At 40.6% G+C, this 22,071-nt stretch overlaps 1 protein-coding gene across 1 annotated transcript in view; it reads left to right on the top strand.

The window, feature by feature from the left end:
* Positions 1-21,650, top strand: part of Nlrp14 (NLR family, pyrin domain containing 14) — a 28,033-nt gene extending 6,383 nt beyond the window's left edge. Inside the window, exons 2-11 of the mRNA NM_001432430.1 lie at positions 2,869-2,955; positions 3,390-4,962; positions 6,367-6,540; positions 8,224-8,388; positions 10,521-10,691; positions 11,583-11,753; positions 12,947-13,117; positions 16,192-16,362; positions 20,622-20,792; positions 21,267-21,650. Of these exons, the coding sequence (NP_001419359.1) occupies positions 2,883-2,955; positions 3,390-4,962; positions 6,367-6,540; positions 8,224-8,388; positions 10,521-10,691; positions 11,583-11,753; positions 12,947-13,117; positions 16,192-16,362; positions 20,622-20,792; positions 21,267-21,399 (2,973 nt within the window). The 5' untranslated portion in view covers positions 2,869-2,882 and the 3' untranslated portion in view covers positions 21,400-21,650. The remainder of the gene's footprint in view (positions 1-2,868; positions 2,956-3,389; positions 4,963-6,366; positions 6,541-8,223; positions 8,389-10,520; positions 10,692-11,582; positions 11,754-12,946; positions 13,118-16,191; positions 16,363-20,621; positions 20,793-21,266) is intronic.
* Positions 21,651-22,071: the final 421 nt, after the last annotated feature.

The raw sequence follows: 22,071 nt of genomic DNA on the forward strand, positions 1-22,071 counted from the left end.
TTTGAGATATCTCCAGATGTTTTATGTAAGAACTTAATGCTATGAACTTGCCTCTTAGAACAGCCATCATTGTGTCTCATAAGTTTGGATATGTTGTATATTCATTTTCATTCAATTCTAGAAAGTCTCTCATTTCTTTCTGTTTTGACCCATTCTTCTTTCAGTAGTGAGTTGTTTAGTTTGGAACCTTTCTTTCCTGTTTCTATTGAAATTTAGCTTTAATCTGTGGTTGTCAGATAGGACCCAGGGTGTTATTTCAAATTTCTTGTATCTGCTGAGACTTGCTTTGTGTCTTTAGTTTACAGCCAGTTTAGGAGAAGGTTTCATGAGGTGCTAAAAAGATACATTCTTTTGTGGTTAGGTGAGATGTTCTGAGATATCTGTTAGGTTCATTTGGTTTATAATGTTAGCTCCAGCATTCCTGTTTGGTTTTTGTGAACATAACCTGTCTATTGGCAATAGTGGGGGAATCGAAGTCTCTGAGTGTGTGAGGTTCAATATGTGATTTAAGCTTAGTAGTGTTTCTTTTACAAACTTGGATGGCCTTATGTCTTGGAGATAGATGTTTAAAATAGCAGTGTCCTCTTGGTGAATTATTCCTTTGTATATGTACTACCCTTCCCTATCTCTTCTAATTAGTTTTGAAGTCTATTTGTCAAATAATAAAATAGCTACATGAGTTTGCTTTTGGGAGCCATTTGCTTAGAATATCTTTTTCCATCCTTTACCCTGAGGTGATCTCTATCCTTCATGTTAAGGTGTGTTTCTTGGATGCAATAAAAGGCTGGATCATGATTTGTTTGGTTGTTTGTTTTTTTTTAATCCATTCTTTTAGTCTTTTTATTGGGAAAATGAGACAAATGATGTAAAGAGATATTAGTGAGAAGAGTTTGTTGGTTCCTGTTTTGTTGTCTGCCCTGTCTGTCGTGGGGGGGGGGGGGGTGGCGGGGGGAGTGTGTGTGTGTATGTGTATGGGGAGAAGGGAGTGTCTGTCCTGTGTCAGAGAGGATGTTTGCCATGTGGGGAGGGAATGTCTGCTTGGGGGGAGGGGGTCTGCTGTGGGTGGGGGGTATGTGTGACATGTGTGTGGGGGGTGTCCCATGTATGGGGGGTTGTCTGCTGTGTGTGTAGGGGGTGTCTGCCATGGGGAGAGGGGTAACTGCCCTGTGGGGGGGTGCCATGTATGTGGGGGTGTCTGCCGTGTTATGTGGGGGTAGGAGGTGTCTGCCGTGTGAGGGTGTGTGTGTGTGTTCGTCTGTCGTGGGGGGTTAGGTTTCCATCTGTCTGTCAGAGTTGGGTCTCTGTCCATCTGTCATAGAGGAGCGAGTTTCTGTTCATCGTGGTAGAGGGTGGATCTGTCTGTTGTTGAGCCTCTGTCCATCTGTTATGGGGAATGGATCTCTGTCTCTGTGTAGGGGGTGGGTCTCTGTCTCTTTCAGAGTATAGGTCTCTCTGTCTGGGGTGGGTCTCTTCTCTCTCTTCTCTCTCTCTCTCTCTCTCTCTCTCTCTCTCTCTCTGTGTGTGTGTGTGTGTGTGTGTGTGTGTAGAGGTATCTGTCTGTGTCTGGCATCTTTGGTCTCTTAGAGTCTGGAACATGTGTTCAGGCACTTACAGCTTTTAAGGTCTCCATTGAGAAGTCAGGCCTGCCTTTATGTTACTTGGTCTTTTTCCCTTAAAGTTTTTAATATCCTTTATTCTGTACACTTAACATTTTAATGTGCTGAGTGGTCTTTTTATAGTGTCCTATATGCTTCTTGTATTTTGATAGAATATTAGTAAATTTTTATTCTATAGGATTTGACTTTTTAAAATTTTCTGTGTCTTTGACTTGGGTTCCTTCTCCTTCTATTTCTATTATCCTTAGACTTGGTGTTTTCACAGTGTCCAAGAGTTCAGGATAGCATACCAGAATTTTTTAGATTTAGCATTTCCTTTGACCAAACTATTCATTTCTTCTGTCATGTCTTGAATGCCTGAGTATGTCTTCCAACTCTTATTCTGTTGGTGAGGCTTTCCTCTAATGTCTCTGTTTTAAGTTCCTAAATTTTTCACTTCCAGGTTTCCCTCAGTTTGAATTTTCTTTGATTCTATTTCACAAGGTGGTTTTGTGCCTGCTGTTAGAGCATAAAGAAGGCAAAAGTTCAACCTAGTGTTTGTAGCACATTCTTCCTCAGCTAACCTGGTGCAGAATTTGAAGCTCTTGGCTCTAGTTTAACTAAACGCAGATGTTCAGAATTGGTTCTAGTGCTTTGTCTTAATTTCTTACCAAAAGCAGTGGTTCCAAACACTGAAGGTCCACTGCCCACAGTGGACTTCAATTGATGATAAAGAATGGCTGTACAATAATTCTGGGCTGGGCAGGAAGATAGACGTGGGATGTTTAGATTCCGTAGTCAAGGGACAGAGAGAGAAAGGAAGAGGAAGTGACAGGGGAACAAGGAGAATAGACAACATATAAGGTTCTGGGAAAGTGGCCCTGGGGACCATTCCTCCATTGGGTCTGGGGTAGCAGAGATGAACTATAGATTTTAAGATGTTAACTCGGGAATACTGGAGGGGATTGTGTGCTATCCAGGGAAGTTTAGAAGTTGCCAGCCATCGAGTTAATCAAGGCATATCAAAGTGTAAGAGTGTGAGTGTGTGTGTGTGTGTGTGTGTGTGTGTGTGTGTGTGTGTGTGTGTGTGTCCTTCATTCATAAATCCAGAGCTCTTGGGTGAATGCAACCAGCCAGGAGCCAAAGCAATTTACCTATTTCACCACTACACCCAGATAGTCATAGAATCACAACACAGCACAATTCTCCATTCTAACCATTCCTAAAGCTCCATTTCTGGTAAATCTCATGATCCTCTTGGAACCTATTTCAGGACCAACAAAGACCATGAAGACAGAGGATGAGGAGATGGAAGACCAACTTTCTAAAGAGGAAATAGTGTCTGAGGATAAAGAATTTGGTCAGTTTTTATGTATTTTTATAACTTTATGATGGCAGGGTTAGTTCCTAAGAACCATTATTCAGTTGAACAGTTTACTTTCAATGTACCACTGTTATCAGTCCTTCCAAGTCAATAAAACTGGAGTTATGGCCAAAGTCAAACCCACAACCATATTAACTTGAGATGTCAAGAATACAATATTTAGAAATGTCTAGTCAAAAGTTAACCTAGAGGTCTAAAGAAAGAGTAAGTAGTTAAGAGCACTTATTGTTCTTACAGAAGGATCTGGGTTTGATTCCTAATACCTATATGGCTGGGAGAAAGAGGGAAGGGTGGACAGAAAGAAGGGGATGGGTGGTCAGTGAGAATCTTAACAGTGAAATTAAAGAAAGTTTTGATCATGTGTGTCTTTGGTTTTTTTTCCATTCTAACTGACTTAAATTATGGAATAGACTACAGAACTATAATAAAGGAAAATTTTTTTATTATATGGGATAAGACTTCTTTGCTTGGAGAATCTGCAACTTTAAATTGTGTAACTACTCACAAAGACCAAAAGCTGTTGGAGCATATATTTGATGTGAATATCCAAACTTCCAAGTCTCCACAAACGGTAGTCCTTTATGGAGCTGCTGGAATTGGGAAGACAACGTTGTTGAAAAAGGCAGTCTTAGAATGGGCAGATGGCAATCTCTATCAGCAGTTTACCCATGTTTTTTATCTCAGTGGGAGAGAAATTAGCCAAGAGAAGGAGAAAAACTTTGCTCAGCTAATATCAAAGCACTGGCCTAGTAGCGAGGGCCCCATTGAACAGATCCTGTGCAAACCCAGCAGTCTCCTTTTTATACTTGATAGTTTTGATGAGCTGGATTTCTCCTTTGAAGAGCCAGAGTTCGCACTGTGTAGAGATTGGACCCAGAAGCACCCAGTGTCTTTTCTCATTAGTAGTTTGCTGAGGAAAGTGATGCTTCCTGAGTCCTACTTATTAGTAACAACAAGAACAACAGCCTGGAAACGACTAGTGCCTTTGTTGCAGAAACCTCATCGCGTAAAGCTACCAGGACTGTCTAGGAGTTCAAGGATTGACTATATTCATCACTTGTTAAAAGATAAGACATGGGCTATGAATGCAGTTTGTTCAATAAGAATGAATGCAAAGCTTTTCAACATGTGCCATGTATGCCATGTGTGCCAGATGATCTGTACTTTCCTGAAGGAGCAAGTGGAGAAAGGTGGCAATGTTGAAATGACCTGCCAGACCAGTACAGCTCTGTTCACATATTATATCTGCAGCTTATTTCCACGCATAGCTGGGAGCTCTGTTACTCTGCCCAATGAAACACTACTAAGGAGCCTATGCCAGGCCGCTGTTGAAGGCATTTGGACTATGAAGCATGTGCTCTACCAGCAAAATCTCCGAAAGCATGAGCTAACCAGAGAGGACCTCTCACTTTTCCTAGAGGCAAATGTTCTTCAGCAGGACACTGAGTGTGAAAACTGCTACACATTCACTCACCTCCAAGTTCAGGAGTATTTTGCAGCTCTGTTTTACTTGCTGAGAGAGAATCCAGAAGAAAAAGACCATCCCTTAGAACCTTTCGAAAACGTGCATCTGTTGCTTGAAAGCAACCATTTTCATGACCCTCATTTGGAACAGATGAAATGCTTTTTGTTTGGTCTACTGAATAAAGACAGAGTACAACAACTGGAGGAAACTTTCAACCTTACAATATCCAGGGCGGTAAGGGAAGAGTTACTTGTGTGTCTGGAAGCACTAGAAAAGGATGACTCTCCTCTATCACAGCTGAGAATTCAAGACTTGCTTCACTGTATATATGAAACTCAAGATGAAGAATTCATCACTCAGGCACTGACGTATTTTCAAAAGATTATGGTAAAGGTTGATGAAGAATCCAAATTGCTCATATATTCATACTGTCTTAAGCACTGCCACTCTCTACAGACTGTGAGACTGACAGCAAGGGCAGACTTGAGAAATATGTTGGACCCCACAGCTGAAATTTGGTAAGTGTTGAGTTTACTGGTAACGAAGGAAGTAGATTTACAGAAAGAACATTGCTTAGCTAACATACGAAGTTATTTTTAGATAATCCATCCAGAAATCTCTTGCTGAGGCTGGTATGCACAGGTCATCTACCTGTCCTCTATCCCCCTTAACTCTTCTGTTCTACGTATGAATTTACTCTTTCCCTTTCATGAAGTTGGCTTTTCTGTGAGAAGATATGAACTATAAAGTTTCTATATTTAACTAAAAGTAAAAACTTACTATGTGGCATACAATTATATGGTAAACAAGATGCTTAACATTATATCCAGTTTAATTCTGATGGCAAGAGAATTGTGAACATAGGTGTGATGTTACAATTCCTAAAATTCAAAACTGAGACACAGAGGTGTTTGTCTAGAAAATGATAATTGATTCAAATATACATCATACAATAGCTATCATGCACTGAGTGCTGCTCATATGGTTGCCAGTTGTCACAGCTTATTAGATGTGACCAGTTTAATGAGCATTATCTCTGTCTGACTCACCATTTGTCTAAGTTGTTTGTAAATAGGAAGCTCTTGAATGGTTTCCACAAATTAAGGTCTCCATAGCCCACCACTATGCAGTTTCATTTATTAAATTTCCCTTCCCCAGAGTTGGGACTCAAAACCCCAACATCTTAAAACATACTAGATAAAAATACCATTAAACAACACCCAGCCTCATTTCGATTTCATTACAACACAAAGGACTTTTTAGAGACCGATCAGTTGATAAAGCACCTGCCTTAAACATGAAGACATTTTCAACACCTAAACCCTCATTGCAGAGTGACATGCATGTGTAATCACAATGCCAGGACAGACAGACTCCAGCAGATTCCTGGAACTCATTAGCCAGCTAGCCTACCTTATTTGGCAATTTCCAGGCCACGAGGAAATCTTGTCTAAAAAAACAAAATACTACACTCAAGGAACAATACCTGACATTGTCTTCTGGCGTCCACATGAGTACATACACTGGCACATATACCTGGAGGAAAGCAGATACATAAGCTTGGATGTGGTTAAGCACACCTTTAATCTCAGCACTGCAGAAGCAGGTCTGTTAGTTTGAGGTCAGGTTGGTCTACATACCAAGTTCCAACATACACAGAGATAATGTAGGTCAGACTTCTTCCCCACTGAGTTTCTTGCTACCAAGTGAAGTCTCTGTAGTTTTTATTTCATATGTGTTGAGGGAAATGGGTGGGAATGGATGAGGTTGCGGGGATGGGTAAATAAAGTTTAGGGGCAGCCAGAGAAGATGTCTGGTGGACTGTCAATAGCAAAGATGTACCTAATGTTCTTTCATAGCACCTTTTTATCCAATAGCATCTTCTAAGGCAAAAGTGACTGGTCCTTTTTTCAATTATGCAGCCTTGAGGATGCTGCTGTTAGAATCATCCACTACTGGCAAGATCTGTTTTCTGTGCTTCATACAAATGAATCCCTGTTAGAAATGGATCTGTATGAAAGCAGACTTGATGAATCATTGATGAAAATTTTGAATGAAGAATTCAGTCACCCAAAGTGTAACCTACAAAAAGTAATGTAAGTCTTGCATGGTGGAGTGTGCAGGTGGGGATTTTGAGACAAGATTTCTCTGTATAGCCCTGGAACTCATTCTGTAAATCAGACTGGCCGCAAACTGGAGAGACTACCTACTTCTGCCTCCAGAGTGGGGCAATTAAAGGCATGCCTCACCTCTGCCTGACACATGAGAAATTCTAATGGGGGTTTCTCCATTGTTTTTCTTTGCCTTACCTTCTACTCTTATTGTTAGGGAAAAACAGTAGCAAATAAAAACTGTCATATGACACACAAAGGCTTTTTGGTCAATGAAGGATGGTAATGGTTCCGTAACTCTTGTTGCCTAATGACTTAGATCCATGTAAGTATAACTGTTCTCACAAGGCCAAAATCATGAAACATTCTAAAAAATTTTTCTTCATTAAGTGATGTGGGACTGTACTTACAATCATTGTGGAAAATATTCTAACAGGAAAAATGGAGATGCCTGAGGATGTGGGAATATGAGTTCACTTGTTCTGGGAAAGATGCAGTGGTTGTAGTACCAGTTGGCATGTGGTTTTGAGGCTCCTTTAAGAATTTTCTAGCTTCCTACCAAATATTTTCTCCTAGAATCTCATTGTTTGTGAGCACTGGTGTCATATTTTAAACATATATAAACCTACAGATAAAGAAAGGCCATTGGATGTATGAGTCCTTCTTACTCATCTCTGAGCATCTCTCTCACATTGTCTTTTCCCAGATGTCACTGGTGTAAATATTAATAATCAATGCTACCTTTTGGCTAGTTCCTTTTAAAATGGGAGGGTCCCTCTAAAGAATGATACCATAACGACTATTCTCAATTAGGCTTCTTGGTGGTAAGTCGTTTTCCCCTGAAAAAAATTGCTTCTAATTATACTTACAGTGTGACTTAGGATGGTTAGCTGTGTGAATAGGCAAAAGTACTTTCTTGTGGGCTCTTAGCTAGGGAGAGAGGGAATGGAGGAAGACTGCTGGGTAATGAGCTGGAAGGAAGGGAAGTGGTTTCCAGGTGGTTGCTAGTTAAGGTGCAGTATGGACAGATGGAATTCTGGTCCAGAAGAGGCACTGCAGAAAAATCAAGTATATTAAATAAAAATGCACTTAGGAAGAAGTAGAGAAAAATCAGAAGATGAGCCCTTTTGTTTGCTATCTGTGCTACCCTGATATACTTACTGAAGCCCACAGAATGATGGCATATCTGCAACAGTATACATTGCTAATCATAGACATGTGATGCTTTTGTGTATTTACTTTTGATTATAGAAAGGACTTATGTGTTGTAAGTTGATGTTCTCATTGCAGTATTTGGAGTGCCCATCATAACTGTGGTAGTCATTCCTAATAGTTCAGAGGCTTCCATCTTTCCTGATAATTACCATTTTCATTTCCTGTAATGTCAAATTAGTTGAGAATGCCAGTTGTCAAATGACAAATCCAAAGCTATATGGTAGCCCTTTTATTGTTGTTGTTGTTGCTGCTGCTGCTGCTGCTGCTGCTGCTGCTGCTGCTGCTGCTGCTGCTGCTGCTGCTGCTGCTGTTGCTGTTATAGCAGTTCTCTGAAACTCTGGTTTGGAGCTTTACTCTGGAGTATATAAGAGATGACAGTAAGAAGTGGAAGGAGGTGAGGAAACTATGGGTGAAGATGATTATATAATCATTCTGCATATATTTCTCCTGAAGGTTCAGAGCTGTCTGTTTCCTGAATAGCTGTTACGATTTTAGTTTCCTGGCTTTCAACAACACCGTGACACATCTTGACCTGAAAGATACTGACTTAGGAGACAATGGAGTAAAGACCTTATGTGAAGCCTTGAAGTATCAAGGATGTAAATTACGGGTGCTGAGGTAAGCTTGAGTTTTCATTACAACTTGGACTTGTGTCTGCCCTGGAGACACTTGAAGTCTGGACTTGGTGTTCACAGGGCTGTATAGTGGAAGCCTATTTTTCTAGTTCATCCCCCACCCCAGGAAGACTACTCACTCCTGTCATTACCCATGAAACACTTTTCATTGTATATCTGTGTCTTTTATTTTTCAAATGAAGAAAGGGAATAGACCAAGAATTGATGAACGTTTAACATTTTTCTGATTTCAGTTCTGGTATATATTGTGTCTTTGACTAATGATGATAGGAACCAGTGCTAGAGAAAGCTCCATTGTACTTGTTTATTGATAATAAATCCCTACCATCTTCAACTGTGGCTCAGAGCCAACCCTGGAAGGCTGAGAAAGAACAGTGTGGCAACTGTCAACTGTCAAGGTGGACACTCACTGTCATGTACTGTTCCTCTTACTGCTGGCCCTCCAGTTGAGGCTTTTAAGTAATAAGGAGAGCCTTAGCCATCATACTTAGTTTGCACATTGGATGACATCCTTTAAGAAAACTTACTTTTCTAGTTAAAGTTGTCAGTTTTTCTCACACATAAAACCAGAAAAATAGATTCATCTTAGAAATTTTTATAATCCCTGAGGACAGTTCTGTGAGTTGAATCTTAATGAATGAAGGGTCAAGGTAAGTTATTTCTCACAAATAAAACTTATAGTCCAGGTACTTGAAAAGTAGCAAAACCTTTTGAAAATAGGAAGGTGAATTCTGTGACCACTGGGGAAATGTTTTTAAGTCTTAACCAGGTTTTTTAAAATGAAATGCACTTAACACATAACATCTCAGAGTTGAGGGGCAAGTCTTGAGTCTGGTTGAGACAGAAAATTAACTAGCAGGCAAGTAGACTTAGGATTAAACCTGTATTATCTGGAAGTCAAGTGAGACATATGTCACTTGTTCTTATGACTTAAAAATAAAATACCAATAGCTAAACAAAGAAAATCCATACTGTTGCGTGGTAGGGAAGATGTTCTCTTACATTGTTGTCTATGGATCTAAAACAAAAGCTTTGAATACTGGAAGTTGCAGGGTTTAATAAGACCCCTTTTCTGTTGAGATTTGAATATTGCCTTCTACTGAAGATGCTCAACGTAGATTTTATAGTAGGCTGCTGGGCAGGAGACTCTGGATGTGACTCGACTTAGTAGAGCTGGCAATGACTGCTCTGTCAGAAGTTGTCAAGTTTGCAGTAATACTACATTATGGAAGACTGGTTGTTCTCTAAATGTGTGGTTGTTCTCTAAATGTTGTTCTCTAAATACATGGGTATTATACACTCTAGTCTTGTAAGCATCCTAAATACTTCATATGGAACAATATCCAATTTCCTATTTGCTTTAGATCTCACTAGAGTTGGACAGTATTAATGTCCTTATTAATCTGGTTCATGCATAGATCATGGCTGAGCTGAACTCCTCAGAGGGGCATTCTGATATTTTACTTTCTGGTTTTACATGATAATAGTTGTGAAAGTGTTAGAAAACTGTAGGACTCTGCCAACTAAGCAATGCCCCCTATTTTCACTCTTAAAAATCAAGTCCTATTCTAACTCTGTAAAGGCTCGCTTAGGGATGTATAGACTTTGGGTCTGACTACCCTCATTGGGTAATGTTTCTAATTTACAAGTTCTTTAACAATAAACATTTTCAATATTAAAGCAAAATTAGGTTCTTTAGAAAATGAATTGACTCCCAGCTTTGGCACCTGACTCGTGGTACATCTTTGCTCTACAAATCAGTGTACAAGGTCAACATCATAGCTTCCTTCTATCCATCTTATCAGTTGTAGATAGAGGTAACTCCTTTCCTTGTTATGAAAAAGATACCATTTAGTGGATTTAAAACTGTATTCATTCATATTTTTGAGAGGCATTGGGATTTTCCAACCTGATATAGAGTGCTAAGTGGGACTACGGAGGAAACTTCTATCAGGGCCATATGCTTTAGCTATTAAATGTTTTGTTTTATGAAGGGAAGCTGAATTTTCAGTCCAGATCTCCAAAAGTGGGAGACTGTTCCCCCCAGTGGCTGAGTAAAGAGAGGTTCCAGTTCTCTGAAATGTGCCATTTCCCCTTTCCTGTGTTGCTTTTCAGGTTGGAATCCTGCGACCTGAATGTAACCCATTGTCAAAATCTATCCAAGGCTCTCCAGAGTAACAGGAGCCTGGTATTTCTGAATCTGTCCACCAACAGTCTATCAAATGATGGAGTAAAGTCGTTGTGTGAGGTCTTAGAAAATCCAAACTGTCCTCTAGAGAGACTAGCGTGAGTCAATTTGCTTATAACTTATTAACTGGATAAGAATATAGTGTGGGTTAACATGGCTAGTTCAGGGTTCTTCTGTACTCCTATTTTTTTGTCCTGGGGTTAAGCCTAGAACCTTGAACATGGTAAGGAGGCAATAACACTAAGCTCTATGACCAGTTCTTCAAGTTTGTCTTTGTGGCTCTGTGGCTGTGTGTGTGCATGCACACACATGAGTCTGTCTATCTAGCTCTGCCCTGTGTATATGTGCCTCTATCACTATCTGTGGGGGATTTGTGGGGGGTCTCTGTGTGGGAGTTTTTGTGGGAGTCTGGGTGTGTCAGTGGGTGGGGGTGGGTTGGGGTATGTGTCTGGGAGGGTGGTCTCAGTGTCTCTTTCTCCTCTCTGTCTGTCTCTGGTCAACCATGAGTATTGTTCCTCAGGAATCATCCACCTTACTTTGCAAGACAGTCTTTCATTGGCCTGGAATTCACTAAATAGGCTAAGCTGGCTGACCACCATGAACCCTAATGATCTGCCTGTGTCCACCCTCCTAGAACTGGGTTTATAATATAAGCTAATTTACTCACCTTGTTACATAGTGCTGGTGATCAAAATGGGGAAACTAGTACTTGTATGGCAAGAGCCTACCAACTGAGCTATTTCCCCAGTCCTATCTTCTTGTGTTTGGCTTTATACTTTTTTCTTTTTTCATACTTTCTAGACTCTCCCATTTTGTTTCATTCTCTCGTGTACCTAAATGCAATGGAATTCACAAGTTAAATGTCTGTTGAGGTTAATTCTACAGGAAAATTGGCCAATATATAAGTATCAGATAACTTCCTCAAGGAGTAAGGCAGGACATTTAGAAACAGATGAGTGGGTCCTTTTTTTTATCTGTTTCCACTTCAGGTTAGCAAGCTGTGGCCTCACAAAAGTTGGTTGTGAAGTTCTTTCCTCGGCTCTCACCAAAACTAAGAGGTTGACACATTTATGCTTGGCACACAACGTCTTGGAAGATGAAGGGATAGAGCTGCTCAGCTATACCTTGAGGCATCCACGGTGTACTCTACAAAGCCTTGTGTGAGTCTCTGCTCTCATCTTCCCAATATAACATAGCTTAGAATGAATGCACATATATATGTATACACACTATAAAATCTTTTAAAAACCACAACTTTTGAATGACTTTTGTTGAGACTGTTTTCAGATATTTAGGGGTTTTCATATGCTAGGAATTGCTTCCTCAAAGGCTCCAGTTTCTTCTGGATGTTTTCTGTTATAAAAGTCATACATGATTATATCATGCCTACTTTTATATACTACAGATAATTTTTCTATCCTGTTGCTTTATTTCTAACTTCTGTATGATTGCTTCATATTATGAAATTTTGAACTAATTTAAGATATGATCTTGTGTTGCTTGGGCTAGCTTTGAACTTGCTATGTATGTAGCCTAGGCTAGTCCAGAATTGGAAATTCCACTGCTTCAACCTTCCAAACGCTTGGGTTACAGGCATGTACTACATACCTATCCCAGATGTTTACATTTTGTAAGTCATTCTGCCTTATGACTCCTAAAATTTATTATTTCTAGAAATCTTTTTTAAATTAATTTTGTCATTTCATAATTTTTAATGCATTTAACATACATTACCCCAAATTTATCCAGAATTTAACGTTTACATATTTAGTTTTTCCAAGTTAATTTTTATAAGGATTATACTTATTTCTCCCCATATATAAGGCATATTGTACCAAAATTATTAAATTACTGATTTAAAATGCCATTCTCATATACAAAGATGCTGACTTTGCTTATTCCTATTATAGTATTCATGCCTGTTTCTCTATGCCATGTAGCTACTTCTGCAAGAGTGGAATATATATATATATATATATATATATATTCATATATATATTTTCATATATATATGACAATAAAAGATTACCATTTGATTTATAGTATAAAAAGCTGAGCCAGGTGTGGTGGTTAATGCCTGTAATTCTAGAACTAGGGAGACTGTGGCAGGAGAAGCATTGCATTTCAACCCATCCTGAGTAGTCCAATCCGTGTTGCAAAGTGAGACCCTGTTTTAGAAAATTGGAAGTGGGGACAGACGATTGGGATTGGGTCTGAAGAATGTGAGTTTAGTTTTTAACGGTTGGACATGAACATGTCTCATGAGGGGGACAGGCTGGCAATTGAGCAGACAGAGTTTTCACTGGTCAGTAGAGGCTGACTCCACCTTTCCTCACACCGTGCTTCCCTGTAGGCTTAGGTGCTGCTATTTCACTCCGATTGGCAGTGAGCATCTCTCCACTGCTCTTCAGAACAACAAGAGCTTGATCCATCTGGACCTGGGATTTAACAAGCTGGCGGATAGTGGAGTAAAGCTTCTGTGTCAAACCCTTCAGCAGCCAAACTGCAACCTTCAGGAGTTGGAGTAGGTTTTCTGTGACTCTAGTGTTGTGTACTTTGAGCCATGGACTGTCTTTAGAGGGCAGGGGAGACGAAAGGAAGAACTGAGAAATGAGTATCGGAACAAGACTGATACTTCTAATAGACCTGACTCTTCTCTCATTCTGTTGGAGACAAGCTAAAGAAGCCTGCTTGGTTTAAAACAAAACCAAAGCCCACAATTATTATGGCCATCATAATCTGCTTCCCTCAGAGTCCAGAGGCATCAGGGTGAACAAGCAGCTATTTTTGTTGTTGATTGTGCCCTAGTAAATCTGTTGTCTATCAGCTACATCCACAGGTCGAAATTTCTCTACTAGTTTTCCTTTCGAGTGTATTCATTTTTCCAAAAGGTATTTTTTATTTTATTTTATGTGTATGGGTGTTTTTCCTGAATGGATGCCTATGTACCATGTGCATGCCTGGTGCCCATGAAGGCTAGAAGATTCTAGTGCTGGAGACATAGACAGTTGTGAGCCTCCATGCAAGTGCTGGTAATTAAGCTGGGCCCTCTAGAAGAGACAGTACTCGTAACCACTGAACCATCTTTCCATTTCCAGGTTAATATCTGGTAAATAAATTACCAAAGTGAAATAAGACTGAGGTGTCAGTAGTCTCCGTCTACTTTGCAGCTAGATCTTTTCATGATTGAGTCCTTAGAGATATAAACCCTGCATATAGATTTATTTTTATTTTATGGTTATGGAAAGTTTTGCCTGCATGTATGTCTGTGCACCACATGTATGTCTGGTATCCATGGAAGACAAGAGACTTGAGCCCTGCAACTGAAGTTATAGACAACTCTGAGTATCCACGTGGGTACTAGAATTGAACCTAGGTCCTCTGGAAGAACAGACAATATTCTTAACCACTGAGCCATTTTTCCAGCCCTATAATGCCAGCATTTAAACTTCCCTTCAGCTTCTTAGCATACCCAGAAGTGTTGTCCTGACTGGACTGAGTCATGAAAGCTGTTACAGTTTGAATTTGGAAGGTTCCCCAAAAAGTTTAGATTTGAAAACCTTCATTATCCAGAGCTTCTCTGGAGTTGTGATGGAAAGAAACATCACCCACATGGAGCCTGCTTGGAGAAAGCCAGTTACTGTGAGGGCTGTCACTTTCCCCCCACCTGTACTTTCCTTCCCTTTCCTGCTTCTTAGCCTGACATGAAGTGGAATATTACCTACCACACCCTTCTACCATAATGCTCTGCCTCACTTTGGACACTTGAAGTGCCTTATTTTAGGTATTTGGTAACAACTCCCAAATGAGTTTATTATAGCATCTATAACATCTAAGCACCCATCCACATCTTCAGGACAAGATTGTGTGTGTGTCTGTCTGTCTCTGTGTCTGTGTCTGTCTGTCTCTGTGTCTGTGTCTGTCTCTGTGTCTGTGTCTGTCTGTCTCTGTGTCTGTGTCTGTCTGTCTCTGTGTCTGTGTCTGTCTGTCTCTGTGTCTGTCTGTCTCTGTGTCTGTCTCTGTGTCGGTCTCTGTGTCGGTCTCTGTGTCGGTCTCTGTGTCGGTCTCTGTGTCGGTCTCTGTGTCGGTCTCTGTGTCGGTCTCTGTGTCGGTCTCTGTGTCGGTCTCTGTGTCGGTCTCTGTGTCTGTGTCTGTGTCTGTCTCTGTGTCTGTCTCTGTCTCTGTCTCTGTCTCTGTGTCTGTCTCTGTGTCTGTCTCTGTGTCTGTCTCTGTGTCTGTCTCTGTGTCTGTCTCTGTGTCTGTCTCTGTGTCTGTCTCTGTGTCTGTCTCTGTGTCTGTCTCTGTGTCTGTCTCTGTGTCTGTGTCTGTGTCTGTGTCTGTCTCTGTGTCTGTCTCTGTCTCTGTGTCTGTCTCTGTCTCTGTGTCTGTCTGTCTGTGTCTGTCTGTCTGTGTCTGTCTGTCTGTGTCTGTCTGTCTGTGTCTGTCTGTCTGTGTCTGTCTGTCTGTGTCTGTCTGTCTGTGTCTGTCTGTCTGTGTGTGTCTGTCTGTGTCTGTCTGTGTCTGTCTGTGTCTGTCTGTCTGTGTCTGTCTGTGTCTGTCTGTCTGTGTCTGTCTGTGTCTCTGTGTCCGTGTGTCTGTCTGTGTCTCTGTGTCCGTGTGTCTGTCTGTGTCTCTGTGTCTGCCTCGTGTCTGTGTCTCTGTGTCTGCCTCGTGTCTGTGTCTCTGTGTCTGCCTCGTCTCTGTGTCTCTGTGTCTGCCTCGTCTCTGTGTCTCTGTGTCTGCCTCGTCTCTGTGTCTCTGTGTCTGCCTCGTCTCTGTGTCTCTGTGTCTGCCTCGTCTCTGTGTCTGTGTCTGCCTCTGTGTGCCTCTGTGTATAGTAGATTGATACTGGGGCTTTTACAATTGACCTATACCCCAAGACCTCCAAACTTACTTCAAAAACATATAAAGAGAACAACAAAAATGTGAAATCCTATAGACCTAAAGGTTCCTTGGAGAGGTTTGCATCCATTTTGTTTCTGAGTAACAGCCTGGCTGTCCTGGAACTCTTTGTAGGTCAGGCTGGCCTCAAACTCAGAGAGATCTCTGCCTCTGCCTCTGCCTCCCAATTGTTGGGTTTAAAGGCATGCACCACCAATGCCCAGCAGCATGAGTCGAGTATACCCATTTTTAAAAGAATTATTAATGCCTGGAGAGATGTCTCAGAGGTTAAGAACACTGGCCACTCTGACAAAGGACCAGCACCCACGTGGTGGTGGTTCACAATTGTCTGTACTCCAGCATGGTTTTCTGACTTCCCTGAATACTGGGAGTGCATGTTGTGCAAGTATATCCAGGCAAAACACTTATACATATAAAATAAACTTTTAAATACCTAGGGGGGAATAGAAAAAGCTTTAAAAAAAACATAATATGCACTCAACTTTGTTTATGGGAGACAACTGTTCACAAATTGGTTTCTTTGCTTATTAAGAAATTCCATCTGTTTCTATTGATAGTTAAGCCATCTTAGGTATGTCCTGGGTTGTGTACTAATACATAGAAAAAGAGGTTTAACTGACTGGGCAACACCCTGGAAGAACTTAGCTCAGTTTTGCTACTAAAGAGCTCGCTCTTCCCCTCATGTGTTCTCCATAGGTTGATGGGCTGTGTTCTCACGAGTGAGGCTTGTGGGGATCTGGCTTCTGTTCTTGTGAACAACTCAAACTTGTGGAACCTAGATCTTGGGAACAACATCTTGGATGATGCTGGTCTGAATATTCTGTGTGAGGCTTTAAGGAATCCAAACTGCCAAATTCGGAGGCTAGGGTGAGTTCAGTTTTCTGTTACCAAAAAAAAAAAAAAAAAAAGGACTGGTTGAAGAGGTAATTTTGTATGTGGATAAAAAGCAAATAGTGCTATAGAAGATAAGGTACTTTGAGAAATAAGAATTGAAATTCCAAATATATGGGCCTGTATTTTGTACGCCTTTTGCTATAGAATCTTCACCTTCTTTAGTACATAAATATTATTCTATTGGGGTCCTCCATGCACTGCCATTGTTCAGATATTCCAGTTATCCTTGAATTAATTTTTCATATGAGATAGAAGACTTTACCAATCGTGTTTCTGTAGAATGCCAAGTTCTCTGGACTTTGTAATCTCCTGCCCTTTCTATATGTTCATGTTCATTCAGCTTTAGATCCTCAGAATCTACAGAACCAAAAGTGTAGGAGTGAAACAATTCTTGAAAACTTTCCTCTGACAATCACACATGGTCTGACAACTGTGGCATGCCCATACCTCCATGCATGCACACAGCTCCACATTTAAAATAATGGTTCACAGTAAGATCCAATCCTAGTGGGTTTTGTGTGTGTGTGTGTGTGTGTGTGTGCATGCGCGAGCAAGTGCCCCAAACTCTCCCCCTCTTAAGCTAATCTTCTCAAGGCTCTTGATTGGTTGGTTGGTTGGGTTTTTTTGTTGTTGTTGTTTTGTTTTGTTTTGTTATCTTTATTAACTTGAGTATTTATTTACATTTCAATTGCTATTCCCCTTCCCGGTTTCCGGACCAACATCCCCCTAACCTCTCCCCTTCTATATGGGCTTCCCCTCCCCACCCTCCCCCCATTACCACCCTCCCCCCAACAATCACGTTCACTAGGTGTTCAGTCTTGGCAGGACCAAGGGCTTCCCCTTCCACTGGTGATCTTACTAGGCTATTCATTGCTACTTATGAGGTCAGAGTCCAGGGTCAGTTGATGCATAGTCTTTGGGTAGTGTCTTAGTCCCTGGAAGCTCTGGTTGGTTGGCATTGTTGTTCATATGGGGTCTCAAACCCCTTCAAGCTCTTCCAGTCCTTTCTCTGATTCCTTCAACGGGGGTCCCATTCTCACTTCAGTGGTTTGCTGCTGGCATTCGCCTATGTATTTGCTGTATTCTGGGTGTGTCTCTCAGGAGAGATCTACATCCGGTTCCTGACGGCCTGCACTTCTTTGCTTCATCCATCTTATCTAGTTTGGTGGCTGTATATGTATGGGCCACATGTGGGGCAGGTTCTGAATGGGTGTTCCTTCTGCCTCTGTTCTAAACTTTGCCTCCCTATTCCCTCCCAAGGGTATTCTTGTTCCCCTTTTAAAGGAGGAGTGAAGCATTCGCATTTTGGTCATCCTTCTTGAGTTTCATGTGTTCTGTGCATCTAGGGTAATTCAAGCATTTGGACTAATAGCCACTTATCAATGAGTGCATACCATGTGTGTTTTTCTGTGATTGGGTTACCTCACTCAGGATGATATTTTCCAGTTCCATCCATTTGCCTATGAATTTCATAAAGTCATTGTTTTTGACAGCTGAGTAGTATTCCATTGTGTAGATGTACAACATTTTCTGTATCCATTCCTCTGTTGAAGGGAATCTGGGTTCTTTCCAGCTTCTGGCTATTATAAATAAGGCTGCTATGAACAAAGTGGAGCACGTGTCTTTGTTATATGTTGGGGCATCTTGTGGGTATATGCCCAAGAGAGGTATAGCTGGGTCCTCAGGTAGCTTATGCAGATCCTTTTGCTCAAGAAGGATTTCATTTTCTCTCATCCTTGCTTGCCTGTCAGAAATGCTTTCCTTTGTCCATCAGTCTTTAGATCTACTCTACTTTTCCATAGGCTTATTTTACTATTTTCAAAATTCTTTGGGTTGCTAATCATACATTTCACTTTTCTTTGGTATCACATATATGTAAGGCTACAGTGTCCCCTCAAATCCTTGCATTAGCCTTGTCCTGCACAATTATTTTATACACAGTGGGGTTTTTCTTTTGAAACAGTCTCTCACTAAGTGGTCCTAGCAGGTCTGGAACTCATGATGACTCATCTGCTATTACCTCCCTAGTATTGTGGACCACCAGCCTGACAGGACTGCAAATTTTAAAGTGACTATTACTCAGTGGATTACTGATAGCTTTTTATCTCACAGTGCTTTCTGTCTTAAAGTGTGTTTGGCTGTGGTTCCTCTACCTTGTGTCGTAATCAATGAGACTGTCTCCTTTTCCACACTGCATTTTGCTTTTAGTGTAATCATAGTCACATAGGCAACTCATTTGCATGGACATTGCATTCACATATGCCATTTCCATGTGGGCAGCAATGTTGAAAGTTTAATATCCTCAGCATATATATGTACATGGAATTCTTGAAATAAACAGGAGGTAGAGGTGAAAATTGAATTCAAATTAGTTGGTTGAGAAAACATTGTGTACAAAAAAATGTTTAAATTATTTTGTTGTCTCTGACATTATTAATGGCTTGATCAAGGGCTCTTAATCAGATGGTTAATTATGTCTTCATTCTGACCTGGAGGCAAGTGAGTTTGAAATGTATGATAAAATATATTATAAAAGAATTATCACTATCCTTTCAAAAAAAGTGTTCTTTCTCTCCCCCCTCCTTCCCCCCACCTCTCTCTCTCTCTCGGTGTGTGTGTGTGTGTGTGTGTGTGTGTGTTATATGTGCTTAGAGGCTTAAGGACATCATGTGCCCCACTCTACTGGAGATAGTCCCTCACGATGCTGAAGCTAGGTTTGAAACTAGCAGCAGCCTTAGAAATCCTCCTGTCTCTGCCCTCTACAGTCCTAGGGTTACAGATGTACACATTCAGCCCTGACTTTTTATGTGAGTTCTGGGATTGGAAATGTAGTTCTTATGTTTGCATAGCAAGATTACCATCATCCTGTCTGGTGTTTTCATTTGTATATTTTGTCAACTTGGCACAAGCTAGAGTTACCTGAAAAGAACTTCAATTGAGAAAGTTTCCATCAGATAGACCTATAGTCAAGTTTTGTCAAGCATTTTCTTATTACATGTAATGTATTTGTTTTTATTGTGCATGTGGTGTCTTGCCTGCATGTTTTCTGTGTGAGGGTGTTGTGTCCCCTGGAACTGCAGTTACAGACAGCTGTGAGCTGCCATGTGGGTGCTGGCAATTGAACCCCAGGTATCCTTAGAAGATCAGGCAGTGCTTTTTTTTTTTTTTAATTATAATCTGGGTGTGGTATTGCACACCTTTTTTTTTTTTTTTTTTTGGTTCTTTTTTTCTGGAGCTGGGGACCGAACCCAAGGCCTTGCGCTTCCTAGGTAAGCGCTCTCCCACTGAGCTAAATCCCCAGCCCCCAGGCAGTGCTTTTAAGCACCGAATCTTATTCATCTTGATTAATGATTTATGTGGGAAGGCCCAACTTATTGTGGATAATATTACCCCTGGGCAAGTAACCCTGACTTGTATAGAAAAGCAAGGAAGCTATGGAGAGCAAGCCAGTAAGCTGCATTCTTCCATGGCTTCTGCTTCATTCAGTCCCTGCTCTCAGATTCCTGCCTTGAGTTTCTGCCCTGATTTCCTCCAGTGTGATGTGGAAGTTTAAGACAAAAAAATCCCTTTCATCCTCAAATTGCTTTTGGTTATCATGTTTTATCACAGCAATTTGAACCCTGATGAAGGCACCTACTGAACAATCTCCCCTAGCCCCTGGATGTATGCTTACATAAATGACACTATGCTTGAAGCCTTGTTATTTCTTGCCTTTTAAGGACTCAGTACCAAGCTTTATTAAAAATTTTCTATTTATATATTTTAGTTTATCCATAGATGAAGATTTCAACTGTTTGGGGCTGCTGAGATAGTTCAGTAAGTAAAGGGGCTCATCTCATTGTGCAAATAGAATTTGATCCCTGTAATCCCTCAAAAGGCTTTAGAGGTAGAAAATGGATTTCACAAAGATGCCCTCTGACCTCACAATGTATTCAATAGCACATATGCCGACAGACAGACATGCGCACACACACACATACCTCTTAAGTATTTTATAGTATTATGCTTGCATAATTTCATGGACTTGTAATTATGCATTGTAATTAATGTCAGAAGGGGATATGTTTAACCCATAAATTTCTAATTATGTGAGTTCCTGTAGTTCGTGTATTCACTCTAGCTATATTCATATCTTTTTAAATTCTAATATCTTCCAAAGATCACAGATATCTTTAAGTGCTTGTTGATGCCATAAAATAAAGTCATTTGTCCTTTTGTCTCTTTCCCTATAGATTGGAAAACTGTGGTTTAACCCCTGGTTGCTGTCAGGATCTCTTAGATCTCTTATCTAACAACCAAAGTGTGATACAAATGAACTTAATGAAGAATTCCCTTGATTATGAAGCAATTAGGAATTTATGTAAAGTCTTGAGGTCTCCAACATGCAAAATGGAATTTCTAGCGTAAGTCTTGAATTGCTTCTTGGATGCTCTATGTCCTATGTTGAGAGATTTAGGTACCCATTCTTTCATTGATGCCCTCAGAATCAACATGCTGCACTTTGATAGATTGGTCTGGAACCAGACTACCTCTGTTTGAGTTCTGGCCCGACCCCTGGTTAACTTGGGGTATTTACTGGTATCTCAAACTGACCTGTAAAGTGGATAAATGGTAAAAATCTGTCCTCGAGGCTATTCCAAGGATCTATAAGACTTGAGACTGACAGTGTCCAGTATAATTAACCAGAATGTATTGGTTGTTTTCCTCCTGAGAAGAGGATCCCACAAGTCCTTGTTAATTGTACTCTATATGCCAATTCTCGTTGCAGCATCTCCAATTCCCACTCCCCATCAATGTTAAATCCCTTATGTTACCAAAGCCTTGTTTCCTCTCCTGAAGTTTTAGAAGGTAGAAAAGATGTTCATTTATTTTCTCAGGTTGGACAAAAAGGATTTATTCAAGAAGAAAATCAAGAAATTTCTAGTCGATGTAAGAATTAATAATCCACATTTGGTCATTAGGCCACAGTGTCCTAATACAGAAAGTGGGTGCTGGTGGCAGTATTTCTGAAGAACGTGATGTGCCTTTAAAAACTTTAAAAACCTATCTTTCAAGTGGCAGTCTTTAACTTGTGAGAAATACTGTTTATATCAAGAAGCACTGAACTGCATTCCAGTAGGGATAGAGTACACACGTCTCTGTAAAATGTTTGTTGGGTTTCACACAGAGGTTGAGAAAGTAAAGCAAAACACATAAAATACTGTGTCACGTTTTTATTGACTATGAAGCTTAAAACCCTGGGAAATAAAGAAATGAACTGGATGTGGGACTTGACTCAGTTAGGGTTACTATTGCTCTAATGAAATACCACCACATCCAGAAGCATCTTGTTGGGGAAGGGTTTTCTTTTCTCATTTCCATGTAATGGTTCGTCATCAAAGCAGAGAGGAGAAGGACCTCACACCGGGCAGGAACCTGGAGGCAGCAGATGCAGAGGCCATAAGGGAGTACTCCTTACTGACTTGGCTGAACATGGCTTGCTCAGCTTTCTAATAGAACCTAGGGCCACCAGTCCAGGTATGGTACCACAATAGGCTGAGCACTCCCGAATCAAGTACTGAGAAAATGCCATATAGCTGGGTCTTAAGGAGGCATTTTCTTGATTGAGGATGGGGGTCAAGACTAAATGTTCATGAGTCTTGGTTTCCCACAGCCCTGTCTAAGTTCATAACTATGCTCTAG

Source organism: Rattus norvegicus, chromosome 1 (genome assembly GCF_021556685.1).
Source record: "Rattus norvegicus strain SHRSP/BbbUtx chromosome 1, alternate assembly SHRSP_T2T, whole genome shotgun sequence".
In the NCBI taxonomy this organism is placed as follows: domain Eukaryota; kingdom Metazoa; phylum Chordata; class Mammalia; order Rodentia; family Muridae; genus Rattus; species Rattus norvegicus.